General features: G+C 41.8%; 1 protein-coding gene across 1 annotated transcript; it reads right to left on the bottom strand.

The window, feature by feature from the left end:
- Window positions 1-11,569: 11,569 nt before the first annotated feature.
- On the bottom strand, window positions 11,570-11,959 carry LOC138909843 (uncharacterized). Its single transcript, XM_070201059.1, has one exon. The coding sequence runs from the start codon at window positions 11,957-11,959 to the stop codon at window positions 11,570-11,572; it is 390 nt and encodes a 129-aa protein (XP_070057160.1).
- Between the last annotated feature and the right edge of the window lie 1,788 nt (window positions 11,960-13,747).

Raw genomic sequence — 13,747 nt, 5'->3', positions numbered from 1 at the left:
TGAGGAGGCATCGAGATATATTTGCTCAATCACCGAAGATGACCTCCCCACGGTCCGAAAGGACTGCAACTGCGCCGACAAGGACCTAGTGGTCCCCGACTCTGAGGAGGCCATTACTACCCATGTTGAGGGATACATAAGTGTTTACACTTATCCCTTCACACTGGGCCCGGTGAACCCGGTCATTATAGACTTCTGTAAGAGGTATGAAGTATGCCTCGGTCAGATCCATCCATCGTTGTGGATGATCATAATCCTCCTTTGATTTTTTGTGAACAAGATTGACTCCTGTCGGCTCACTGTGGATCATCTACTCCGCCTTTACAGTCCCTGAATCTTCCGAGGGAGATTAATAAAGCTCGTGCGTCGGGCTAGTAAAGCCCCATTCTCAAGTATAGATGAAGATCGAGATCGAGGCTGGTAAGGATGCTTTTTCCGGGTAAGGACCTTGGACTTGATTCCGGCTGAATTTAGGCCATTCCCCGAGAAGTGGAATGCATCACGTAAGTAAAATTTTCCTTCGAATGTTGATTTCATGCTCATCTCCTTTTTCCTCATTGGTATTCGTGGTGGTGCAGCTGCTGCTCGAGTCCCAAATGATGTCCCTCGGTTAAAGGAGTGGATCGAAGGCATTGTCTCACAGATACCTTATTCCGAGCGCTCGTGGCATAAACTCTCGAAGGGCCATTGGGAGGCCCGTTCCCATGGTAAGATCTCTTTATTTCCTATAGCATCACGTTCTTGTTTCCTTTATTTCCTTTTTGCAGGTTTACGTAAGACCGTCGAGCATAGGCCTCCAGTCGGGGATGAGGACTTGCCCGCTGATTCTTCTCCTTTGGATCAGCCCGTAGCCACAACAGGAGACAAGAAAAGGAAGAGGGCCCCAAGTTCCCCCAGCATGGAGAAAAAGAAACCAAGGAGAAGGTTGGTTCGTAAGTCAAAGGAAAGCTCCAGCTCCCGAGTGCCTAACTCGGACTCACTCTACCGGCTCAGGGATGATCCCGAGGAGGATGAAAGTTTGGTAGCCCACGTGCCGTCTGTCGAGACTCCTCGAGACGTCGGCTCTACCCCGCCCGGTGCAATAGAAATTCCAGGATCACCTTCATTCAGGGAGTCTATGTTTGACGAAGCCCGAGCGACAAAGGAACGATCCAACGGAGGCTTCCATAGAGTGGATGATACCCTCATATGCTTCTTTGATGGTGTGGACTCAACCGCCCTGGAAGATTTCACTGGGTTGGGCAATTTAGAGGTGTCGAAGAAAAGTCTATTCTCGGAGGTCGGCGGGTCGAACTTGAGCCCGAGGTTAATCAATTTGTTCCCTGCCCCGAGCACGGATCCTAGTCCGAGGCAGTCTGTTGTTATCACCATTGCGGGAAAATGCCTGGGTTCTTCCCACCCCCCACCCCCCACCCCCTTTAGGGTAACCGAAGAAGTCCATGCAAATATGAACGAGGTGGATGCGCCATGCTTGTTCAACGAAGCACAACAGGCGTTGAACCGGGTAAGGTGTTATCACACTCTTTTATCTTCGGGTTTAGTTTCTGATAGCTCTAATGCCTTTTCATCTCCTTATTTTGCAGGCCTCTATGCTTTACCATGAAACCTTCCTCCGGTAACTGGATGAGCTTATAGGCCGAAGTCAAAGGGCTAGTTGAGAAGAGGGACATGAATAAGCTTCTCAGCAAGTAACGCGAAGGAGAAGTCAAGAACCTTCGATCCGAGTTGGACGTGACTCAGAAAGAACATGCCATCCTGGTGGAACAGGTAAAGATCTTTGAAGTTAGTGATGCCAAGTTAGACATTGTGACTAACGGTCAGAACCCGCAGGTCCAGTAGAAGGTTGATCGGGTCGACCAGCTCCGAGCTGAGATGGACGAGGTCAATGCCATAGCCGAAGAGTGGAAGGGAAAAATGGACCGATTGGCTTTGGAAAAAGAGACTGCCCAGGAGCAGCTGGCATCGGCGGAGTCCCAACTTCGAGCGGCGAGGGAGAAAGTTGAGGCCCGATCCCAAAATATCGAGGACCTCCAGTCTCAACTGGGCTCGGCCAATGCCGAACAGGATACACTTGCTAAGGAGCTTAAAGCATCCAAGTCAGTGGTGGAAATAACCAGGGCCGACGCCGACGAGATGGTGGCCCAGTATAAAGGTAACGCTGAGGCAGCCCAGGACCACCTAAAAGTTATTGCCGAATACGTGAATTAGTAGTCCCGAAGGGAGGCTCTCGAGGAAGTTCATGCCCGGGGTTTCGACTTAACGGTTGAGATCGAAAACGTTAAGAGGCTCGAGGCTAAGGCCAATAAGTTGGCATATCCCGAGGAATAGGAAGGCTCTGAGGGCAGAGAAGATCCCAATGGTGATGAGGCGGGCTCCGCCGAAGATCAGGCTTAGGCGCCTTGTAGATTTTTCTTTGTTTTTGTATTTTTATATATTTTGTTGAGGCTGTTTGGCCTTTGTAAAGATCTTTATATATATACAAGGCTTTTCATTTTACCCTTTGGCATTTTCAAGTTTGGATTCTTTTGGCTTTTTCTTTACGATTGCAAAGATTTCAAGTGCCTTAGCACGTAGTAATAAGGTCTTGTTCGGAGGTTCGAACAAGGCTTGTTCTCGATGTGATTTTGTTTATAACTCGTGGGGGCTTGGTATGACGGAAGCTTTCCCCAAAGTGCTTATTTGGAAGTTCTTAGATTATAATTTTTCCGAGGGTAGCTTTTGGACGGGTTTGGAAATTTTTGAAGGCCTTATGTTTTGGTTATGGGCTTCAGACGTCTCCGAGCCCTTTCTAGGATGGTCGTAGCCTTTTAAGTTTGGGTATTGCCCAATAGGCTTATTACCCCGGGCTTCAATGCCCGAGCCATCCGGGCTTGCCTAGGACGACAGTCCCCGAATGGGGGTGGTCGTAGCCTTTAAAGTTCGGGCACTACCTAACAGGTGTTTGTGCCTTCGGGCCTCGATAGCCCGAGCTGTCCGAGTTTACCTTGGTCGACAGTCCCTGAGTGGGGTGATCTCTTGGATCCGGCTCACATGATTCTTGTCACAAGGCGCAAGGTCTTTACACCAGTCAAGTAGCAAAGGCGAGATATTCTGGACCATACCGAACCTGGGGATTTCGTGCTTCATTTTCTGCAAACAAACAAAGATTAGCCCTTTCCCCCTCCAGATTTGACTACTTACGCAATAATGATAAACACGTTGGCACATTTTCGCCAAGTAATGCATATAATATGATAGTGTCCATTGGGATTGTGGAAATCCCGTCAGACTTTGGACAAGGCTCATCTTAGCGGGTTGTTACGTTAACAAAACTTCAACCCGTAGTAGGTTTAGCGTGATGCATCTAAATTTAAAATTGGAGTAGGGTTTCTGGAAGGGTCTAGACTGGTAATCCCCAGTGGACAACTTAATGGAAAAGGCACGGGACCATCGACTGCACCGCTGATCGACTAGTCTACCGCAAATAAGCCTTACCAATTTAAGAAGGGTGATTACAGGAAAGTGCGGACACTTATCAAGTGCCACTATGTTGATAATTAGCACGAGTGGAGTATGATGCAGAGCATGCTTTTTGCAAAAATAATAACACATTGCCAAGTATTTGCATGATAAAAGTACGTAAAAGCAGTAAATAGTAAAAGTGAAAATGAGGAGAAAAGAAAAGAAAGACAAAAGAGAGAAGTCAGTTTAGCTCATGAAACATGTGCAAGAACGTAATGAAGCAGGTAGGGAAATATTGATGGGAGAGTGATAATATAGCAGTCTTAGAAACGATGAAGGAGATGGAGAGAGATCATACATGTCATAGCAAATAAAGGAGAATAAGGGAAGGGATGTGCATATAATAGCATTTTAAAACAAATAAAGGTGAATAGATAAAGGGATGTGCATGTAATAGCAGTTTAAGACAAAGAAAGTAATCCACATAAGTCAAGTTCATTATGGTAAGAGCCTATGTAATCCCCAGCAGAGTCGCCATGCTGTCGCGCCCCATTTTCTCGTGAAAGCGGGTTTCAATGTCTGACAACTCTTTTAAATGGGTATTAAAAGAGAAGAGTCGCCACCTAACAATTTTGAGGTGCGTTCGGGCACCTATTTGCAAATAACTCTGTTTGACCAGTCCATGTCACCAAAGATCGGGTAAGGGCTCAAATTACCTCAAAGAGAAGGTGTTAGGCACTCTTCGAGGTCCACAGCTGTGGGTCCCAGCCGAACTTTAAATTATGTGGATTACGTAATTAGGCTAGGTGATAAAATAAATAAAAGAAAATTTAGAAGCCGAAGAGTCTTATTAGAACACGTGAGAATTGACATAAATCTTAATGATTACAATGATACAGTTACATTGATCTATGTTAGATGACTAAGTGTAAATAACAAATACATAAAGAAAAGAAAAGGAGGGGGGGTCCTATGCTTTTTAGCCTAAAGGATCACCCCGTGCAACATAAATATTATTTCGCAACTCCTTTGAGATAGGGGTTGCTCATATTATTCAGCGGGCACAGACTATAATCTCCTGCTACCCGATTACTATGCTAAAGTTGTTTACCTAAAGGCGCTCTAATTCAATTCTTGGTCGTACCCTATGTGTGCACTACCCGTCCCATACATAAGGTCCAGGAGGCTTTGGATCTCTATTTGGGTGGTTCTAGACTTCACTTAGGATGTTCAAAATGATAAAACTAGCACACATTCAAAAATATGTAGGACTACACATAAGTACAATTAAAGGCTCAAGTTAACCTAGCGGTATTAAACAACAAATGCATGCGGGTAGTTAGGCAATAGACAATTTCAAACGCATTAGAGCTATTAAGCTTATAGGCATAGTTTCTATGTGATTCTGATTTCCATCGTTGTATAGGCTGCAATACAGCTTTAAACTAACGAACTTGCAGATTAAAGGCGTTGCAAGTCCTATAGGCATGATTTCTAATTATTTGCGCAATAAGACAGTGAAACAATCTCAAAATTCCGAATTACCATTGCTGATTTTATTGACAAACATCTTAGGTAGGTGACGGCATTCTAATAGCAGGATTTCTAGTAGTTGATAACTGAAATTGATTTTACAGCACTTTAATCCTATAAGCATGTCATCTAGGCGGGGCAGTGTAATGAAAATAACAGAAGTAGTTGATTAAAAGATTAGGGTCCTATAGTCATGATATTTAGATGGGAAGTACCCTAAAAGTAATAGAAGCAATAGACCAATTGATTATTTGAAGTCCTATAGGCATGGTTTCTAGGTTGACAAAGCATGTGCTATACACCCTATAGTCATGTTGTCTTAACACATAGTAATAATATGGAAATCAATTATAGCAATTACTAACATGTTTGAGATAGTGTGCGAGTATTAGACAAATTTGGTGAGGTGTATGCAATTCTTATAGACATGATTTCTACTGGTGTGCAGAAGTAGAGCAAGTTAAACAAGGTAGCAAATAAAGCACGTAGACCCTATAGGCATGTTTTCTACCCCTTATGTAAGAATAAAGCACACTCATTCCCCAGTTCCACTAACGCCCCAATTATTTGTTTACAAATTATTACAGGACTAAAATGAAGAGTACATGCTCGAATATTACAAGCTGAATGAGTACAGGGCCCAAAAAGCAGAGCAGGCCCAGAGAGGAATAACCCAGCAACTTCAAGGTCTTCAGTGATCTCATTCTTCACACAAAAAAATAGTAAACCCAGGTATAGGTACACCTCAGGACATTTAGAGTGTATCAGCTGTATGACTCGAACCCAAACCCATACCAAGTCTGAAAGGGGGAATCAACATACCCAGCAATGCCAGACTTAACCACATGAGTAACAAGTTGTTCATAAATTAATCAAACCACTCGAAGTCCACACACTTAATTCTTAGGACTGCAACTAACAGTAGTTTAAACCACAACAGGTAGATGAGATCACACAGAGTTATACACATAAGATACTAGAAGTTCAGAAGAGAGGAAGGAACATCACCAACCAACAGACAACCCAAATAGAGTTTCAGGATATAATATGATCTAAGGTTAACTTAAACACAATCTTGACAGAGGAATCTTACAGAATCACAGACGGAAACAAGTAAGATTTCTATCATGAGGGTCTAGTGCAAATATGATCAAAAACAGGCTAATGAACATAGTCTGTAATAATCCAATCAACTGGGCATGAAGACTTTAACATTATCAATCATAAACGAAGGTTTAAATAGCACCAGGACTCACAATAGGCAAGGATATGTCAAATATAGGTTAACAGTACTAGCCTGCACTAGGATTAATCACATATGGGGGAAGAGGCTAGGCATGAGGTCTTCCTAAATGTCTCAAACAGGATTGCATAAGTCAAAGCATACACTAGAACTTAAATGACATGAAAGCAGGCCCTAGCTAATCAGTACAACATCAAAACTTAGCAGGTTGGACAGGAATGACTTAACAAGGTCTGAAACGCATGCATGGATTCATCACAAAGGTACAGGATAAGGCAGGGAACGAGCATTAGTTCATAAGTAGCAAGGAAAGCATGCCTGGGCTAATAACATAAACAGGAGTTAATTCTTAGAAAAGTATCAAGTCGCGCATGAATGAGTCAAGACTTAGAACAGGTTCTGGACATGACTCGACTCATCACAAGAGTAAAGAACAAGGAAAGAAACCAAACTCAGAATAGGCAACAACAACGAGCATTCGAGCACATACATTAGCAAGTAGGCTTAATATGGCAGAATCAAGGCAACAAATATGCAAGTTGGGCTACTAGAAGGTATAAAGCCTCAAGAAGAGTTTCAAAGCATATAATGGCATGTTGGTTCATAAAAATTCTCAAATACATAGATATGTATAGCAGGAATTTAAACGAGAAGAAACAAAAATGAAATTGCAAGAGTCGTAGCTACATTACCAATTACAGACGAATAAGTAAACATGGGGAGTAATTTCAGCAACACTTCAATGTCAATAGCAAAAAACGAGCAGTAGAACCCATGAATCTCAGTGCCTCACAGTTCCCAAGGATTTCGAATGAACCCCGGGCAGTGCTCACATTGAGAAAGATTCGAGAATTGAATTCCGATGGCCTTGGCTTTCAGCCTGCCAAAAGATTGAGCCTCAAAATAGTATAGGACAAGAAAGAATAAGAGAACAATAGTAGTTTTCTTCTTGCCATTCAGAATCTCATGGGGGAGTTGGGGATGGGTTTATGTAGTAATGGAAATTGAACAAACAAATAAGAAAATATAATCAATCAAACACAAATAAAGAAAGAAAAGCATGCAGAATCAATTTAGAACCAAATTAGGAGAAAAATCAGGCAAACCCTAGTTCTGCCCAGAATATGAGATTGGCCGAAGAATCTTGGTAAACCAGACCCATATAATCTTGCCATGAGTGTATATAGACGAAAAATCGTCTGAATCTTGAGGAGTAAGTCTGATTTCTATTTGATTAGGAATATTGGTGCTTGCCAAAAATGGGGCAAGTACTATGTAATACCATAATCTTGTAAAGAACAATGAGATAATCCATAAAAGGTAAGTGAATCATGACAGGAATTCATGAATTAATCGAATTCGGAGAAGGTTGGTGAAGGCGGCTAGGGTTTCTGAAAGAGGGAGGAGGAAAGACGAGGGAAATGGTGGCGGCAGTCTGTAGGAGAATGGGGATTAGGGTTTGGGGTTGGGTTATTAAAAATCGTAGGGTGGTTGTGGGCCGTTGATCTTGAGAGATCAACGGTCAAGATTAAAACTCGAGCGGGGCGGGTTGGTTCAACGGGTCGTGACCGGGTTGGATCAAAAGGGTCATTTGGTTTGCGATAAAGGGATTGGGCCAGGGATTTGGGTCTGTTTGGTCCGAAAATTAGCCCTCCATTGGGCTATAAAAATTAAATATACGAAATTTATGAAACAATAATTTATAAAAGTGATTAATAAAAAATAAAAATATTATTTATACAGTAAAATGCTGGAAAATAATATCTTAACATTATAAAATATAAAAAAAATATTTTTCTAACATAAATAATATAATAAATATAATTATGTATAGAATGTAGGCTACTCTTGCAAAAATTGTGTAAATAGGTAAAAATGCAAATGTAATCATATGCAATGAAGTAAAAATGTTGTAAAACATATATGTGAGTGTAAATGATAAATTTGGATGATTAAGCAGTCACAAAATAATTTAAGGGGTAATTAATGCATATTCAAGTAATTAAAATGCAAGAAAATCAATTTTAAAGTTTTAAAAATTATAACAATTATAGAAAATATTGGTATAACTCTTTTAAATTAAGTAGTGAGGAAAAATGATATTATGAACGTATATATACTATTAAAAAATATGAGGGCAAAATTGGGTATCAACAGCTGCCCCTCTTTACCCGGGAATGATGAAAGAGTTGTCAGGTAAAGAAAATGATGACCAATTTTGTCCGAAGTGAGTGAGGAATGATGCATTTTGAAAAAATGAGGGTCAAACCTTGGTTCTTGAGTTGCCTACAAATCCCTGGTGTTATGGGAATTAGACCGTGTATAGTTCTGGATCCAACGGCGAACGAAACTGATGGAGTTATTACAAGATTGACCGTGTGTTTCAAAAGATCTTTGGATGTGATAGTGTCGTGAATATCAAATAATTTCAGGTGGCACTATGAATGTGAATTTTAACGTTACAGGTGTATGAGGAAAATATTTGAACGGTTATAGAACAAAAGGAAATCAATTGCTGATCATCGGTTACGTTTGAGGTAGTCAAAGGATGTGAACATTGTGAACAGAAACCGGAGCAAAAATTGCTCCTGTTTGTAGAACGGTTACCTCCCAAGTTACCTGCAAAACTCAAAACATGATGCACGTGAATATATGGGTTACTACATAAACTTAAACATGATGTAGATTCCCTTGGGACCATGAGAGTTGTCTTTCAGACAATGAGGATGATGTCCATAGACCATGACGTCCTGGGCCATGAAGCGTATGATAAGGGATTTGCAGGCCATGGAATGGTGTCCTCGGTCCATGAGGATGGTGCATCCGGACTATGACGCTTTTGAATAATGATATGCAATTTTGAGAGATCCTCAGGCCATGGCATGATGTCTTCGGACTATGAGGATGATGCCCTCAGACTATGACGCCTTCGGACAATGCGGCAATGTTTTATCCCATGAGATGCAAATATGCAGCGATATCGATTGTTTGATAGAGGAAACAGATAATGCTTAGTCATATGCGAGAACGAGACGAAACAAGGTTTAGTTTTGTATGAGATGAGGGAAGTGCTTAGCCCGATGCAAAGAGCAGAGACAATGTTTAGTCTCATGCAAGGAAAGGCAATTCCTAGCCTTATGCGACAATGGAGACAATGCTTAGCCTCGTGCAAGGAATGGAGACAGTGCTTAGTCTCATGCAAGGAAAGGCAGTGCTTAGCCTTATGCAATGATGGAGGCAATGCTTAGCCTCGTGCAAAGAATGGAGACAGTGCTTAGTCTCGTGCTTGGAAAGGCAATGCTTAGCCTTATGCAATGTAGAGACAATGCTTAGTCTCAAGCAACGAAAGGCAACGATTAGACTTATGCAATAATGGAGGCAATGCTTAGCCTCATGCAAGAAATGGACACAATTTTTAGTCTCATGTAAAGAAAGGCAGTGCTTAGCCTCATGTAGTGTGGAGGCAGTGCTTAACCTAATGCAATGAAAGGCAACACTTAGCCTTATGCAATGAGTAGAGACAATGTTTAGTCTCATGCAAAAGAAGGCAGTGCTTAGCCTTATGTAATGATGAGGGCAGTGCTTGGCCTTATGTAATGATGAGGGAAGTGCTTAGGGCAATGCAAGAAAAGAAATGACTAAATGCGAGAGAATAAAGCATTTTTTAGCTTGATGTGTTTGCGTTTGGTGACCTTTGTCGGTGTGAAGATCTGTGTGTATGTATTTTCGGACGTTCCTATTATGTTCATTGCACCTGAATCCAAAGAAAAATCATTTGTGAGGGGAAAGGTTGGTTCGTGCTCTCAATTCCTTGCTTCACCTTCGCTTTCGTCTGAAGTCCCTGCTTAAGTCACCCTGAGTAATGTCTGGCTGCTATAGAAACAAAATTTTTGAAAAACATGCGTTTGATAAATTTTTTACGAAAATGTAGTTGTTTAAAATATGTGATATGGCACGAGAGAAAATATTTTTTTGAATTGATGACTGTTACATGCTTTTGAGACATTGCAACCTCCTTGACTCGAAAGTTTTAGGATCCTCCTCAAAATCTTGCACCAGTTTAAGTGCATACTTCCTGCGTTGCATTCCTTGGTGATTCCAAACATGATGAGGTCGGGCAAACTCGAGATCTTGCCCCAGTTTCTAACCATAGGGGAAATGAAGATTTTATTATGATGTGACCGAACCCACATGGCTGCCTATGTATCCCCTCTTAAATGGGGATCGGGTCAAGCGTAGTTCAGTTACATTAAAGAGAAAGTGCAAACATAATCTTAAACATAGTATCTCTTGACTGCGTCTGAATTGATAGGTTTTGGAAAAATCTCTCTATCCATTTCTGCGAGTATAAATGCTCCTCTTGTTAATACTCGGTGAACCATGTAAGGGCCTTTCCAGTTGGGCGAGAATTTCCCCTTTGCTTTATCCTGATGTGGGAATATCCGTTTTAGTACCAATTGTCCCGGTGTGAATTGCCTTGACCTAACATTTTTGTTGAAAGCTCTTACCATTCTATTCTGATAGAGTTGGCCATGACATACTGCGTTCATTCTTTTTCCATCAATGAGATCTAGTTGTTCACACCGGCTTTGTACCCATTCTGCGTCGATGAGCTCAGCTTCCTGTATGACTCTTAAGGAAGGGATTTCTACTTCGGCGGGAATAACGACTTTAGTACCGTAAACTAGTAGATAGGGAGATGCCCCAGTGGATGTACGAACTATGGTGCGATACCCGAGCAAAGCAAATGGTAGATTCTCATGCCATTGTTTCTAATTGTCTACCATTTTTCTTAATATCTTCTTGATGTTCTTGTTGGCTGCTTCTACGGCTCCATTCATTTGCGGCCTATATGCTGTAGAGTTCCGATGCTTGATCTTGAATGTTTCACACATGGCTTTCATCAAGTCTCTGTTGAGATTGGCGGCATTGTCAGTAATGATTGACTCAGGTACTCCAAATCAGTAAATGATGCGGTCCCGAACAAAATCTGCCACGATCTTCTTAGTTACAACCTTATAGGATGTGGCTTCAACCCATTTTGTGAAGTAGTCTATAGCCACCAGAATGAACCTATGTCCGTTTGAAGCAGCGAGTTCAATTGGTTTGATAACATCCATACCCCAAGCAGAGACGGGCCAGGGCGAACTTGTTGCATTGAGTTTGTTAGGCGGCACTCGTATCATATCAGCATGTATCTGGCATTGGTCACACTTTTGAACATATTTGATACAGTCTGTTTCCATAGTTATCCAGAAATATCCTGCTCTTAATATCTTCTTGGCAAGAACGAAATCATTCATGTGGGGTCTGCAAGTTCCGGCATTTTTTTCCTCGAGCAATCTAGACATCTCATTGGCATCGACGCATCACAACAATCCCAAAATCAAGAGTCATTCTATACAGAATTCCTCCGCTTCGGAAGAAATGGTTGGCCCATTTTCGAAGCGTACGCTTCTGAGTGTGTGTAGCGTGCTCTGGATATTCTCCCTTTTCTAAGTGTTCCATGATGTCATGGAACCACAGATTTCCATCAATTTCTTCCTCAACATCAGCACAATAAGCTAGCTGCTTATGAATTCCAATTGGGGTGGGATCAATGAAATTCTTATCTGGGTGTTGTATCATGGAGGATAAAGTGGCGAATGCATCTGCAAACTCATTCTGAATCCTTGGAGCATGCTTGAACTCTATCTTTGTGAATCTCTTGATCAGCTCTTGTACGCAGTGTAAGTATGGCATTATTTTGGTGTTCTTCGTAGCGCATTATCAGGCCTCATATTCTGCCATATTATCGGTGCGCGGAAACCTTAGTTTTACAGATACCGGATAGTGTTGACCGGTTTCTGATACTAAGCCGACTCCGATACCCACTCCATTGAAGGTTGTTGCTCCGTCGAAGAACATCCTCCAACCATCGTATGCCTTGGTAATATCTTCTACTACAAATGATACCTCCTCGTCGGGAAAATACGTTTTCAATGGTTCGTATTCTCCGTTTACGGGATTTTCTGTCAAGTGATCCGCCAATGCCTGCCCTTTGACTGCCTTATGAGTTACATAGACGATGTCGAACTCACTTAATAATATATGCCACTTTGCTAACTTACCCGTAGGCATGGGTTTCTAAAAGATGTATTTTAGCGGATCCATCCTTGATATGAGATATGTATTGTATGCACAGAAATAATGTCTCAACTTCTGGGTTGTCCATGTCAAAGCACAGCAGGTGCGTTCCAATAAAGAATACCGAGCTTCGTAAGGCGTGAACTTCTTGCTCAGGTAATATATCGCCTGCTCTTTCCTTCCAGTTTCATCATGTTGTCCTAGAACACAACCAAAGGCCCCATCCAACACAGACATATAAAGCAGTAGGGGTCTTCCTGGTTCTGGTGGGACCAACACGGGCGGTTTGGATAAATACTCTTTGATTTTGGCTAAGGCTTTCTGGCATTCTTCAGTCCAGCTTGTTGCATCATCTTTCCTCAGCTTTTTGAAGATTGGCTCGCATATCACCGTTGATAGTGCTATAAAACGGCTGATATAATTGAGGCGCCCTAGAAAACTCATCACATCTTTTTTATTCTTTGGATGTGGCAAGTCCTAGATAGCTTTGATTTTTGACGGGTCTAACTCGATATCTCGGCGACTGGCGATGAAGCCTAACAACTTTCTAGCAGGGACTCCGAAGGCACATTTTGTAGGGTTCAACTTCAAGTTGTATTTTCGAAGCCGGTCAAAAGGATTTCTTCAGGTCTTCTATGTGATTCCGAACTCCTTTTAGATTAGATGATAACATCATCCACATACACCTCTATTTGCTTGTGTATCATGTCATGGAAGATAGTTGCCATGGCCCTCATGTAGGTAGCCCCAGCATTCTTCAAACCAAACGGCATCATTTTGTAATAATATATTCCCCATGGTTTGATAAAGGCGGTCTTTTCGGCATCCTCTTCATCCATTCCAATCTAGTGGTATCCTATGAAGCAATCCACAAAAGATTGGAGTTCATGCTTAGCGCAGTTGTCAATCAGTATGTGTATGTTGGGCAGCGGGAAATCATCCTTAGGACTTGCTCTGTTCAGATATTGTTAATCAACACATACTCTAACTTTCCCATCCTTCTTTGGAACTGGCACAATGTTGCCTAACCAGGTCGGGTATTCGACCACTCGAAGAACCTAGGCTTTGATTTTCTTGGTGACCTCCTTTTTTATCTTCAAACTCATATCTGGCTTGAACTTTCTGATCTTCTTCTTTACCGGTGGACACATGAGATTGATGGGTAGCTTATGGGCTACTATGGATGTGCTCAAGCCACTCATATCGTCCTAGGACCATGCAAAGATGTCCTCATACTCCTTTAGGAACCTGATATACTTCTTTCTTTGAAGGTGATAGATGAATGCTTATACGCGTTTCCTTGACTGTTTCAGAATCCCTAAGCTAACGACCTCAGTTTCTTCTAAATTAGTGGAACGGTCTGATTGGTGTAGATGGGGTTGCTGCCATCTCAATGAATGATTA

The sequence above is a fragment of the Nicotiana tomentosiformis genome, chromosome 4 (genome assembly GCF_000390325.3).
Source record: "Nicotiana tomentosiformis chromosome 4, ASM39032v3, whole genome shotgun sequence".
NCBI lineage: Eukaryota > Viridiplantae > Streptophyta > Magnoliopsida > Solanales > Solanaceae > Nicotiana > Nicotiana tomentosiformis.
This window is presented reverse-complemented; position numbering and strand designations above follow the sequence as displayed.